Source organism: Vollenhovia emeryi, unplaced genomic scaffold (assembly GCF_000949405.1).
Source record: "Vollenhovia emeryi isolate VEMERY1.0 unplaced genomic scaffold, V.emery_V1.0 DF939129.1, whole genome shotgun sequence".
In the NCBI taxonomy this organism is placed as follows: Eukaryota; Metazoa; Arthropoda; class Insecta; order Hymenoptera; family Formicidae; genus Vollenhovia; species Vollenhovia emeryi.
In genome coordinates, this window is record NW_011967237.1 from 2,033,962 (window position 1) to 2,046,426 (window position 12,465).

The window sequence follows — 12,465 nt, forward strand, 5'->3', positions numbered from 1 at the left end:
GAAATATGACACCCGTTAGCACCGTTGCGAAATTCGCGGACGAAAAACGTATATTTCAGCGAGCTGAGATACATACCTGCATCATGTTAGCCTCGTAATTAGCTGCACAAAAGCCATGCAAAGCACATTACGTAGTCTGTATCTGCGAATGAAATGCTAACCGTTGCATTTTTCCCCGATCACGCTTCGCGAGCTGGCTCCGTTAGGTGTGCAGTTATGGGCACTGTCTTTTCTTCAGTGCTATTCACTGATGTGTATCAGTGAATATTAAATACATTAGTTAGAAATTCTATTCAAAGAAAGGAAACCAAGATCTCGATCAATTTGTAGTTGTGCTATTAGCATTCTGTTATAACATCGAGATTTATTGTATCAATACTCGCGCGCATATAATACTGCGAGCTGTCGCGAGAAAATATTATAAAATTTCGTTTACAAAATTCAAACTTGTAAAATTCCGGTTGCGTATTATAATTTTTTTTCACTGTTAGCTACAATAAAGAAAATGGCAAATTATTGCCGGTGGTAGGTTGTGCGAACTAAAGAAGAACTTCAGATGATTACTTGACCATGTCTGGCAATTTTTTATGTTTAAACTCACAACGTTTCGACCACGGTTTGTGGTCCTTCTCAAGTGATCTATATCCTTCATGCTTTGCAATAAGTATTAAGGATATTTCTCAAATCAAGTTGGACTCTGCAGCTTCGCCAATAAATCTCTGTGCTTGAGAGACGCACTCCACGTGCGCGCACGTACACGTGGTGTCACAGCCTAACCGCTCGCCACCCCTTTTGGATGCGGCTTGGGTTTTGGCTTGGTATAACTCCGATAATTATGTTACCAATGCGTCGAAGGACAAAGAGCTCTCGAGCGACGTGGATGGCTCACTCGCTCGCGAGAGCCAGGAGAGACGCGTTTGCTTGGTAGTCCAGCTGCCGGTAATCCTCCCTTTGTAATTTGCCTCTATGACCCCCCCCTCCCCTCCCTCTTCAGTGGCGTCGATTTTTTTGCGCGAACCTTTCCCCGCGCGTTTTCCAACAATCTTCTAGCCATCGTGCGCCACTTTCGTCAGAAGATTCTAATCTATCGTGCTTTACCGTGCAAATGCAATTGCGGTAGTAAACGACTGACGATATAAAAAATAGATTGCAAAATTAAATTACATCTATTACGTAAACAAATGTTGCATGCGGAATATAACGTTCGTTGCTCGAAACAATTATCGCAGCCATCCTGTAGGCGGGATGAAAAATAAATTATTCCTTGCTGAATTTCTTTTCTCCCTTTGCAAGGACAAATTCTCTGTCCAAGTCCCAAGGCAATGGGAGCTCGATTTGTCAAATTGTCTACGCCAATGGCGAGCAGTTGATGTCACCGTGGCCGTGCCCTCCGGATAATAGAGTCCGCGACTTTAATGGACTCGCTAATCCTCTTCCCTGTTTGTCGGCGAGGGGGCACGCATTCACGGGATGCACGGAGGTAAGAATCGGCAGCGAGGGGGGGCAGGGCGGGGTGGTGTGACTGCGGTGCGTGCGCCTCTCTGGGGTGCGCGAAGTGAAGACTGCATTCGCCCGTGCGGGCCGCCGTGACGGCGGCGGGAAGGGGGTGACGCACAAGGGGGTGATCTCTCCGGCCTGTCCTACCGGAGAGTGGTGACGTGCAGATACGCCCCTTGTGCGGAACCATCGGTGCGATGATACCCTCGGATTTCTCGGCCGAGCTATGCCACGCGCGTTACCAGTACGAGCGTTCTCGAACTGCGTTTGTCGACAAAAATGTTGTCAGTTAATATTCGTTCATTGGAACAAATTTAGTTTAAAGAGACGCGATGGTTGCCCCCGATAGTTGGAAAGCGGCCGGTAGACCCGAAAGGGACGGCAAAGGGGTGCATAATTAAACGGCAAGCATACGTCTCAAAGTTGACACAAACGATGACAATATAATCTTCAAGTCTCAAAGCGGCGATCCGACGTGACAAAAGCGACTTGCGTGATTTTCAGATCGAGAGAAACTCGAATAAAATTTATTTATATAAATCTTTATACATTTTTCCACAATTTTCAAATTGGTATGAAAATCTAACAATAAGTGCGACAGTGAACGTATGAAATGGCGTGTGAGTTGAAAGTGGAATTAAATGAATGTGTAAAAATGTGACACGAATTAAACGTCAAATTTTTCAGCAAAAATCAATTTTTCTCTTGGCAACTATTAGCATAAAAATAAAAATTCTCAAAACTTAACACTTTCGATCTAATTCGTTTCAATAAATTAACGTAAAGATAATAAAATATTTACGAAAAGAAATAAACAGCCTTTAGTATCCTCGTGTTTCGGCGAGGCTTGTAGATTACGAATCCATCAATAGTCTGCTGAATGCAATGGATGAAGCAATGTGTGAGGGACGATGGATGTTTTACGAAATAGGAAAGATCGATGTCTCGTAGATATCGTCGTCTCGTCGCCCTTCCCGAGCAGATTATCCCTGATGCTGTCCTTGCGGGTTGCCCAGGTTTTGTTGGAATTGCACGAGCTGCTGAAGGTGCGGCGGCAGATTTCTCGAGTATTGATAATTATTTTGGGCGGCTTGCTGCTGCTGCTGCTGCTGCTGCGCTCCATAACTGCCGAGATACTGCGGATTGTATTCTTTCTGGGCAGCAGCCGGCGGATTGTATTGGGCTGGTTGTACGGCAATCTCCTTATAGGTCGGTTGCTGAGGTGCCTGACCTATTTGCACGTTCGGTTGCTGAGGTGCCTGACCTATTTGCACGTTCGGTTTATATTGACTCAGCTGGTTTTGCGCGACGTGTTGAGGCTGAATGGGTGTTGATGGCGCGAAATTCGGCACCGGTTGCGGCGGGAGATGAACAATCGGGTCGCGATACTGCTGCGCGGCCAATATCTGCTTGATTGCTGCCGGTGCTTGATTATAAGCTCGGTAATGGGGTTGCTGCGCTTGTCTGCGTTCCCGGGTATGGCCTGCGCGATAATTGGGGAATAAATGCGAATCTTCAGTTATATAGAAAATTGATTCTACATGTTGTTTGGCAACGGGGAGGCTGGAAAGTATTCTTAGGAGATATGAGACGTTCAGATTTGTTACTCACCGTGGAATTCCGTGCCCAGCACGGGCGCCACGACGAGGATCAAGAACTGAAATATGTCAAATAGCTATAACACTTTGACGAAAACATTCGAGGCATAGATGCTTTCCGTGTCGACAGACGTCGGAAGAACGCGCGCAATTTTTCGAGCGCGGAAATCCTATATCTCAGAAAGCTGAAAAATTCTATTCGCAAGATGTAAATAGAAGTTCTTAACTGATCATTCATGCATCGGCGCCGTAATTTGCATCGCGAGTAACGAATCGTTCGTATTCAAATATGCGAGCTAGTAATTTAATTAGATCACCGCATGCTTGTTCAATGGAGCTTGGATTCGTATCGGATGAAATGTAATGCGACATTTTCCAAGCGTGACGACCGCATGTAAAGTATCTACTTATTATATAACTTTATTATTCACTTGAAAAATAAAGGTGATATCAATATTAATATTATTTATGAAGCTGCGACTTTTATAACACTTCTGTTCAGAGGAAGTTGAAATAACATCTCAGCTCTCTCTGAATAGAATAGGATTTTATGTATAAAAAATGAATGCAATGCAATTTGTAATATTTTTGAGAAGTCGTTCGTAAACTGAAAATTTGTGAAAATTACACCTTTATCATTGTTGAGACAAATGGCAAGAATTAGCAAGCTTTCTTTTTTCGCACGTTACTTTTATGTCTTCGATGAGTCAATATACCGAACGTTAATTTTCTGCGCGAGAAAAAGGAAGGAGAGATCGCTAAACGCGAACGTTCGGCTCTGTCAATTTCTTCTACTTGGAAATGGAGATACTTAACACTCGGCGATCGACGAACGATAAAGTTTTACTTATCTCTTCTCTTTTTCCTCCCTCAATTACGTAGACTTGGGAATAAAACTGCGACGATTTTAACGATCAGCGCGAGATTGGAAAGCAAAAGCGAGCACGTCGGCTGCTCCGCGTAGCGGATTTAATCGCACTTTCTCCCCGCGTGCATCGCGCCGCGGGATTTCGCGAGGCTTTTAAGGGCCGCGATCGCGTAGACTTACGAGGAATCTCATGATTGCTGAACAACGATATCCGGAGGGCAGCGGGACGAAACTGGCGGCCGCGTCGCGACGCACTTCTATATGGGGCCCGGTCGTCGCGGGCCGAACCGCGCCGTCGGCCACCACCAGCTTTCATGGTTGGACGGGTTTCGGCCAATTTTTTTCGCGTGCAAATCCCCCGCCCGTCGTCACGTAACCCAACGCAACGAACCAAAGCGCCCCGTGCTAGCTCGCCGCCGCCAGTTGCGCCAGGAAGTGACCGGTGGCTAGAAAAGTCAAAGCGCGCGGTGCGGCACACATTTGTCTCTTTCGCATACAATGCCCCAGGGAGATAATGATTTTAATAGTAGGATAATAATTTTAATAGTGAGATAATTTTTCTCTGATTTCCGCTTAATAAAATTTTAAATCAAAGTTGAAATAAAATCGAAAATTTATTATAAAGTATTAAATATCTTATCGCATTATTATTAATAAATAAATTGCATATTTATTAGAAAGCAATATTTTTACATTGTCCAGTAAATTTTATTGCGTATACATTATTTATGTTGTTTATTGTACATAAAAATGAATACGTCATACGCATTTTTTGTATGCAAGTGCAAATAATATAATTTCTGTGTTATTTATTATTGATTGACAGCAGCAAGAAAGAAAAGAAACTTAGTTTGGTAAGGTTTTTGAGAAAAAGCACAGGTATCTAAGTATCTACAGCGGACGTCGTTTAATACGTAGCACGTGACATCAAACGTGACGTGAAGCAAATTATCTATTTACATATAACAAAATTGCAACGACAGTAAATTCTTTCCTCCTCCGTGCAATTTAATATCCCTCTCATATAAGGTTTATGTAATTCTACATTACATCGTAGATTACGAGGCGATACCGTTACGTGAAAGTGGTTCGACCGTGTCTCTTTTCCCCGCGTTTTCCTTCGGCAACCGTGCCGAACCTCGAATTTTACAATTGAAATTTTGCGTTGCCTATCGAGCCATTGACTAGAATAGGCGAAACTGAACATTGTCGTGGATTATGTCATGGCATATGTTTAAACTATGTGAAAGTTTCTCTGCAGTTGTAGTCTCTATGTTATGTATGGCTACGTATACCAATCTCGCTCGTATATTTCTTTACTTAATTTTCTTGCGTTTAAACTGCTACTAACACAATTATCTTTAACTATTAGATTTCAAAAAAGTTTCAAAGTATTAATGTTCAGAATTCGCGATGTTTAGCTTTTTTCAGATTACTATTCAGCACTTGATTTTTATTTTTATATTAACAACGTATAATTATTAGATTAATAACATCAGTGATTTTTATTGACCGTATATCTGGCAATTAATTTATTTTATATTTATTTAATTTAAATTAATTATATTTAAATAAATATAATTATTGTATTGATACTATGATAAGTCGCCAGTGGTAATTAAAGGAGATAATGCTGGAGTCGACCAATCCGGCAAATTTATTACTTAAACGTACTTTTTAACGTTTCGGCCATGGGTTTTGGCCCTTTTCAAGTAGAATATTTTGATGTTTGGAACGCCATCGAATCTCTAATGATAATTACTTAAATTAGTATTTACAGAGTTTGAAAAATGTTTTAAACTTACAGTTAAACAAGTAGTGTAATGGCAAGCGTTTGACAAGACGAGGATCGCATGTCTTCTCGTTGCGAAGGCTAAACAAAGACGTTTAAGTAATAAGTACGTTTAAGTACGTTTAAGTAATAAATATAATTATATTTATTAACAATTATTTTTCTGCCTTTCAAAGAGATTATAAACCGTAATATTTTTCCGGCTGCATCGTAAATTGTTATTTTAGAAGACTATCAATTTCACCGCTGTACCCGCAGAGATTTGTAGCCACGAGTGCATGCTGATTACTCGCGGACTCGACGTTCACGATGGAAACGTGGCATTCCACGTGCTCGACGAATGAACGAAGGTGCACTGTGATAGATATCTGCTCCGTAGGAAAGGGCGCTATACGTGTACACTTGTATCCAGTCACGTAATGGTTGAGCCGGCACTATGCATACGGAAACGAATGCACGCATCGCTTCCGTATTCGCCGCGAGTCGTAAATCGAGTGCATCGTTAAAGTGCATAGCTACAACATGATGTAGCGCGCCACGTTATATACATTTTAAGGATGCACCGCGACAACATACTATACGTACACAGTAGATAAAAATAGTCAAGTCGATAACGTAATACGCTTTAAATATAATATATTAATATAAATATTATATGTCGACATTCTGATAAAAGTTTCTTGCTCGAAAGTGACCTGGGAAACACCTGCTGTCTCCTTACACATCGACATTGAAGAATATTGCATTCAATTTGCATTTCGCAAAAAGTCGCGGAATTTAATTGACGAGTACAACTCAATATTACAGCGGTCGTACGCGATTATTAGCTATAGCAATTTATTCATCGAGCGTGTATATATGAATATACAGGGTGGTCAATTTAAGTGTGGACATGGAAATACCTCAAAAACTACGCATCGATAAAAAAAATGGTCGGGGTAAAAGTTGTTTGTCTCGAAGGGGCCTATCCATTGGAACCAAAATTGACCCCCCACCCCCATCCCTGAGGGGGAGGGGTAACTTTGAAATCTTATACATCGGTAGCTAAATTAGATTGGAAGAAAACAAACTTACACAAGGGTAGAGTTGTAAATATTTTATTCGCGCGTAAATGTGGATATAAAAAAACTATAATACAGTTAAACTTATATTAAATTATTTTTATTTCAAGCAGGTATCAATATTCATCTGAATATATTAGTGCGTTGATGTATTGTCGCGAGTAGGACGTTCGACTTTATTTCTCTTTTTGTCGTATAAAAACTGTGAAAAATCTCAATCTCGCTCTTGTGTGATCGAAACCCCGAGAAATCTTTAGGAATACACTTCTTCCTCGCATGCAGATTCCGTAAAGTGTTAAGAACGACGGAGAACTCGTTCACAAAAAATTATCTGCTGGGTAAAATCGCAGAAGACTTCGATATAAAAACCCAAATTTCAGAAACTTAAAAAGTAAAAAATAGATATATGTATTCTATGGGAAAACTAAAATATTTATACCGCGTGTATTATCTTTCAAACACAGATATCTATTACTTTACAAAACATTGCATTAAATAGGGCATTTTTCCCTTTTACTGCAGCAGGACCAAAAAAGAATTGAGAAGATTCCAAACCATGTAATTTCCTTTTGATTGTAATCCTCATAAACCTATCGAGTAAATTCTCAAGCTAAAAGCAATGCTTGCTCCTACACCTTCGTCTAATAGTAAATTGATTTTTTATCTAATTATGTATTTGAAAAACTCGGATGTAATTTATCACATTATAGAATAGAATTCAGTCCGGGAAGACTCGTTCTACCGATCGAAGCAAACGAGAGGCATAGCAACGTAGGCGCCTCGTCAAAGCGATCAGTTCTGATTCTCAGTGACGGGTCTTACGCCAGCCTGATTATAGCCGAGTTGCTGATATTGCTGGTTCTGGTTATATGCGGGTTGTACGAGAGCCTGCGTGTACGCGCTGGCCTGACCGTCGTAGGCGCCACCCTGACCTTGGTATTGCGCTTGCTGTAACGGTTGCTGCTGCTGCTGCTGCTGCTGCAGCAGCTGCTGCTGCTGGTGCTGGTTCACGGGCTGCGGCACATACGGCTTCTCCGCACCACGGTACGCGACCTGGTTGGCAAAGATATTGTACGGCGTTTGCGCCTGGAATTTCAGCAGTTCGCGCAAGTGAGCCGGCAGATTGCGCGAGTATTGAGGCTGCGGCTCTGCCGGTGGCTGATACGATTGTTGATGAGCCTGACGTTTGCTCCTGGAGTGACCGCGCGACTTTTGACGAGGTGCGGGCTGAGGTGCGTGCTGAGGTGCGGGCTGAGGTGCAGCGGATGCGTACTCGGTTATAGGGGCAGCCGCCGCCTCTTGAGCCAACTTTCGGAGGTGGTCCCGGACCTGCTCGGACTGAGCCCGTATCGCGGCCTCTTCGTCGAATCTGTAATTTCATTAAGGATCATTGAAAATTATCCCTCGATTACAAAAGAAAAGGGCGATAGATGATATTTTACTATCGGCAATACGCAGATGTCAGAGAACTGATTCGGCGTCTTATCGTTTCGCACAAAGTCGTACCTGTACGGTTCCGGAATTATATTGATGTACGGAATTTGCTGTTGGAACTGGAGCAGTTGCTGGATCTGCGGCGGCGCGTTAGCGTAAGGCCTGTAATTCGGACTCGGTTCCGGTGGTTGCTGTTGCTGCGGTTGCGGTTGCGCTTGGGCTCGCGCGTGATGCGCTCGCTGCCGGTGCGCTCGCGAGACCGGCGCCGCGGCTTGCGCCGTGTACTGCTGCGGCTCCTCCTGAGCTTGCGGACGCGTTTGACGATCGTACGACCTCCAGTTTACCCTGTAACCTTTTGACGCATATTCATGTCAACTCGACTCGACATATATTCGGGGTCAAAGTGACAAAGCTCGTGAAACAAAGTTGATGACAGTACCGCTGGGGTCGTCGTACTGGAGCGCTTTTCCGTTAACTTGATTAGCATCGTAGGCCCCCTGGATTGTGGACTGACCGTATCGATCGATCGGCCCTTGCACATTGTAGGTGGACGCTCCACCATCCGACGGCCCTTGAATTTGAAAATTCGAGTGCCCGTCCGTGGCACCTTGGATCTGGAAGTTGCTATTGCCGTCGGTCGCGCCTTGAATGGTAAAGTCTCCCTGTCCCCCTCCCTCTAAAAACCGAACATTTAAAGATACTAATGAGAATTCTTCGATGTCGCCAGCGATAATTAACAACGTCGGTGTTTCCTTGCCCGTACCTGGCATTTTTAATAATACAGAAAATCTATTGCGAAAATTATTAAAAATGCCGGGTATGGTCAAGAGAACACTGACGTTCATTAAAGATACTATTTCAAAAACACGTACCGAGAATTTCTAAAGTTAGTTCAACATGTATGCCTTATTACGAACAATAGTTCAGATCTCAGTAGTATAATTATAAACGTCAGTGTTTTCTTGACCATATCTGGCGTCTTTTAATAATACAGAAATTGCGAAAAATATTACCACAGCCAAGGGTTGAACCTGGACCTCCCTACACTCTAGACGGGCGTCTCACCAATTCGACCACCGAGGCATATTATCATCATATTGTGAAACGCCTGTCTAGAGTGTAGGGAGGTCCAGGTTCAAACCCTGGCTGAGGTAATATTTTTCGCGACAAATTTTCTGTATTATTAAAAGATGCCAGGTATACTCAAGAAAACACTGACGTTGTTAATTTTCGCCGGCGACACTGATGAATTCTGATTAGTTTATTATAATTATAAAGTTATAAAAACAAAAATGTTTCGAAAGGCAAAAGATTAATATCTAAAAAGGAAGTTTCGTACGGAATAATTGCCGATTAAAAACATATAAGAAAACCTATCGCGAAGAAACTAAAATATTCCGAAGGACATTTTTTTTTATAACGAAAGACTATAAATTGCTTCTCTCTTTTTTTACACCAGTCGCATTGTCTCTACACTTATCCGCACTTACCACTTGCGTCTGTGTATTCGATTCCTTTCTCCTCGCTAAACTTCAGACCTTGAGCACGTCGGTGTCCGTCGCTAGGCCCCTGTATTGAAAATTCAGCCAGGCACATGGGAAGTGCCATCAACAGTAAAACCTACAAGAAGAAAATAACAGAATTTCATACAATATGGCGTGATACAAAGTATATTATGATTTAGCCATCAGAAATGACTCAGGCATTGATAATAAAAGAGAAAGCGGATTATAGGGAGAAAGAAATAAAATTATTCACCAATTACACGTTGATAATCTTTACATAATTGTATTACTTTTGTAATAACTTAACACTAAAATCAATAATATAAATAAGGCTCCAATGAATATAAATTTAAAAACGATGCTGGTAGTTGAGATAAAACGAAGAATATAGACAATTGGTATAAAAAAATTGGTATAAAAAAGATATTGGAAAATAGATAACGTTGAACGTTTCGGTCTACAAATGTGACCAAGACTTTTGTATACAATTAATCACCATCGATCTGGCGACGGCTCGCATTGCCTATATTCTTCGTTTTATCTCAACTAACAACGTCGCTTTTTAAATTTATATCTGTTAATAGTGAAATTGCATTGATTATTATTAAGTCGTTCTTCCTGATAATTGTAAAAAAAATAAACTTGGAATGTAACATTATTACATTCAACTTCGCTTTCGATGTTAAGTGCTTTCGATTTCGCAAGACCAGACGATCAAAGATCATTATCTAATGCGCGTGGCACTAAACCTGAATCTGTCTTACGGTATGTACTATATTGCATATATGGAAGCGTATCGTGCAACCAGCACCGGGAAGCTGGAAGGGAAAGTTTGCGAGCGCATGAATCTTTAATCACGGTAATCGGGGAAAAGGTGAGCACGTTGCCGGTTAACATTCGCGATCGCGGGACGCACTCGAGTCGTTAGGAACGCGGCCGCGAGACAAAAAGGCAGGTGGAAGAAAAAGGAAGAAAAATGTAAGCCGTAAGTCGACTCGTGACTGTGAGGCGATTGAATGCGCCCGGGCTGCGAACGCTACGCGGTAGAAAGCGAGGTAGACATTAATCGTCTGGACACGCCCGACGCGACTATTCGAAAAAAATCAGCTTCGACTCGTTTGAAAATGCCCGCGACCGGCTGTCAACGGGGACAAAATGCCGCTCCAGAATTACACGTACGACAAATTCGACCGCAGATCTCGCAGAATGCGGAAACCGAGCGACATTTCGCGAGGTGCAAGTCGCGACACGCATGCTGATTATTGAGGTCCACGTATGTTTTCCAGTTTAAGTGGGAACCACGGCGAAAAGAAGAGGGATATCACAATCGGCTAAAAATAGCGCGTACATAAATGTCTAATTTCAATCGATGCATTCGCTGTCGTTGCGTTTCTGCACCTGTCGTCTTCTTACGAATACCTGTCTCTCGTGTCTCGTCGTAGGTTCAGTTCTCCTAAGAGAGTACGTGGAGTGACAGCGAAGGGAATCAATGGAACAGGCTGTTCTCCATGATGAAATCTCGATCCGCGAGCTTGCAGCAAGATTGCAAAAGTCTGATTGCTCGTATCCGTAGCTGACAATTGGGTCATGAAACGCACTCCCGGCCAGTGACCGCGGTAATTAAGCGGCACTTCGAATCGTCACCCTCTTTACGACATCCAGCGGCGCAATTACGTGCACGACATTCATCATTCCCTTACTCGCGCTTGTTACCTTTCGACGGAAGTGGACCAGTACCTCCGACAAAACAAACGACTTCCCGTTTTCCAGCGTTGCGATCAGTTATAATAAAACCTCGTAAGAGAGTATTCAATTCTTACGATAAAGACGCGAAGAACGGAAGTGCGAAAGACGTGGCGAGATAAATTCGTCATCCAATTAATATACCAGGCAAAGTAATTCGCAAACACGTCGCAATTAAATGCACGCGACACTTGGTTCCGGAACATCGTGCCGCACTGTTCCAGTTCCTGACGCGACGAGATGGCTATCGTGAAACGTACGTACGCGTGCGAGTCTCTACGAGATTCATCGCGCGGTGATCGAGGATTCGAACGGATACGCGTTCGAGAACGAAATAGCGCAAAACAACGGGCGACCGCCGTTAATCGTATCGTCGCATAATTTCTTGCTGGCGTATCTGGTTTGCGTATCCAGCGCGATTAGGCGCACGCGACTTCATCTCGCCCACATCGCACGGCGAAGAGAAACGCGCGACTCCTGGACAGGTCGTACGCGTTCAACATTGTTCTCTATTTTTTGAAACGAGGACTTTCGATCCGGAAGAAAAAAAAAATAATGCAAAGCGGCTGCGTACTTACGTGCAATTGCATGGCGTGAAAGCTGGTCGATTCGTTCGAGGGTGGAGTGTTTCTGAGGCGGGCGCGCGGTCACCAGAACAACTTTATAGCCGGCCACGTAAAAGGAGCCTTTCGATGACGGGGATGTGACTCGGCGAGAGCCACCTCCATCTTGCACCTTGTCGGCCGGCCGGCCGGCCGATGTAGTGATTCAACGGTTATCGCTCTTTCTTGCAAACGCGAGCATATTGAAGGAAATCGCTTCCGGCGCTAACTATGTAATAGTCTTCGTTCCACTGTACAGTTCTGGTAAATCTAATTTTTACATATCAACGCTAGTCTTTCATTCTTGTCAATTTCTACTTTTCTACTTTTAACGTTTGTTCTTCGTTAAAAAAAAGGATTGAACT

General features: G+C 43.0%; 2 protein-coding genes across 2 annotated transcripts; both read right to left on the reverse strand.

The window, feature by feature from the left end:
• Positions 1-2,479: 2,479 nt before the first annotated feature.
• Positions 2,480-4,155, reverse strand: LOC105568457 (RNA polymerase II degradation factor 1-like). The gene is made up of 4 exons (XM_012024156.1): positions 4,144-4,155; positions 3,109-3,154; positions 2,762-2,980; positions 2,480-2,728 (listed from the first exon to the last, which is right to left on the reverse strand). The coding sequence occupies exons 1-4, from the start codon at positions 4,153-4,155 to the stop codon at positions 2,481-2,483; spliced, it is 525 nt and encodes a 174-aa protein (XP_011879546.1). The 3' UTR covers position 2,480.
• Positions 4,156-6,836: 2,681 nt separating this feature from the next.
• Positions 6,837-12,074, reverse strand: LOC105568458 (alpha/beta-gliadin clone PW1215-like). Its single transcript, XM_012024157.1, has 4 exons — positions 9,741-12,074; positions 8,690-8,926; positions 8,323-8,602; positions 6,837-8,185 (listed from the first exon to the last, which is right to left on the reverse strand). Exons 1-4 carry the CDS (start codon positions 9,856-9,858, stop codon positions 7,609-7,611), a joined length of 1,212 nt encoding a protein of 403 aa, XP_011879547.1. The 5' UTR covers positions 9,859-12,074; the 3' UTR covers positions 6,837-7,608.
• Positions 12,075-12,465: the final 391 nt, after the last annotated feature.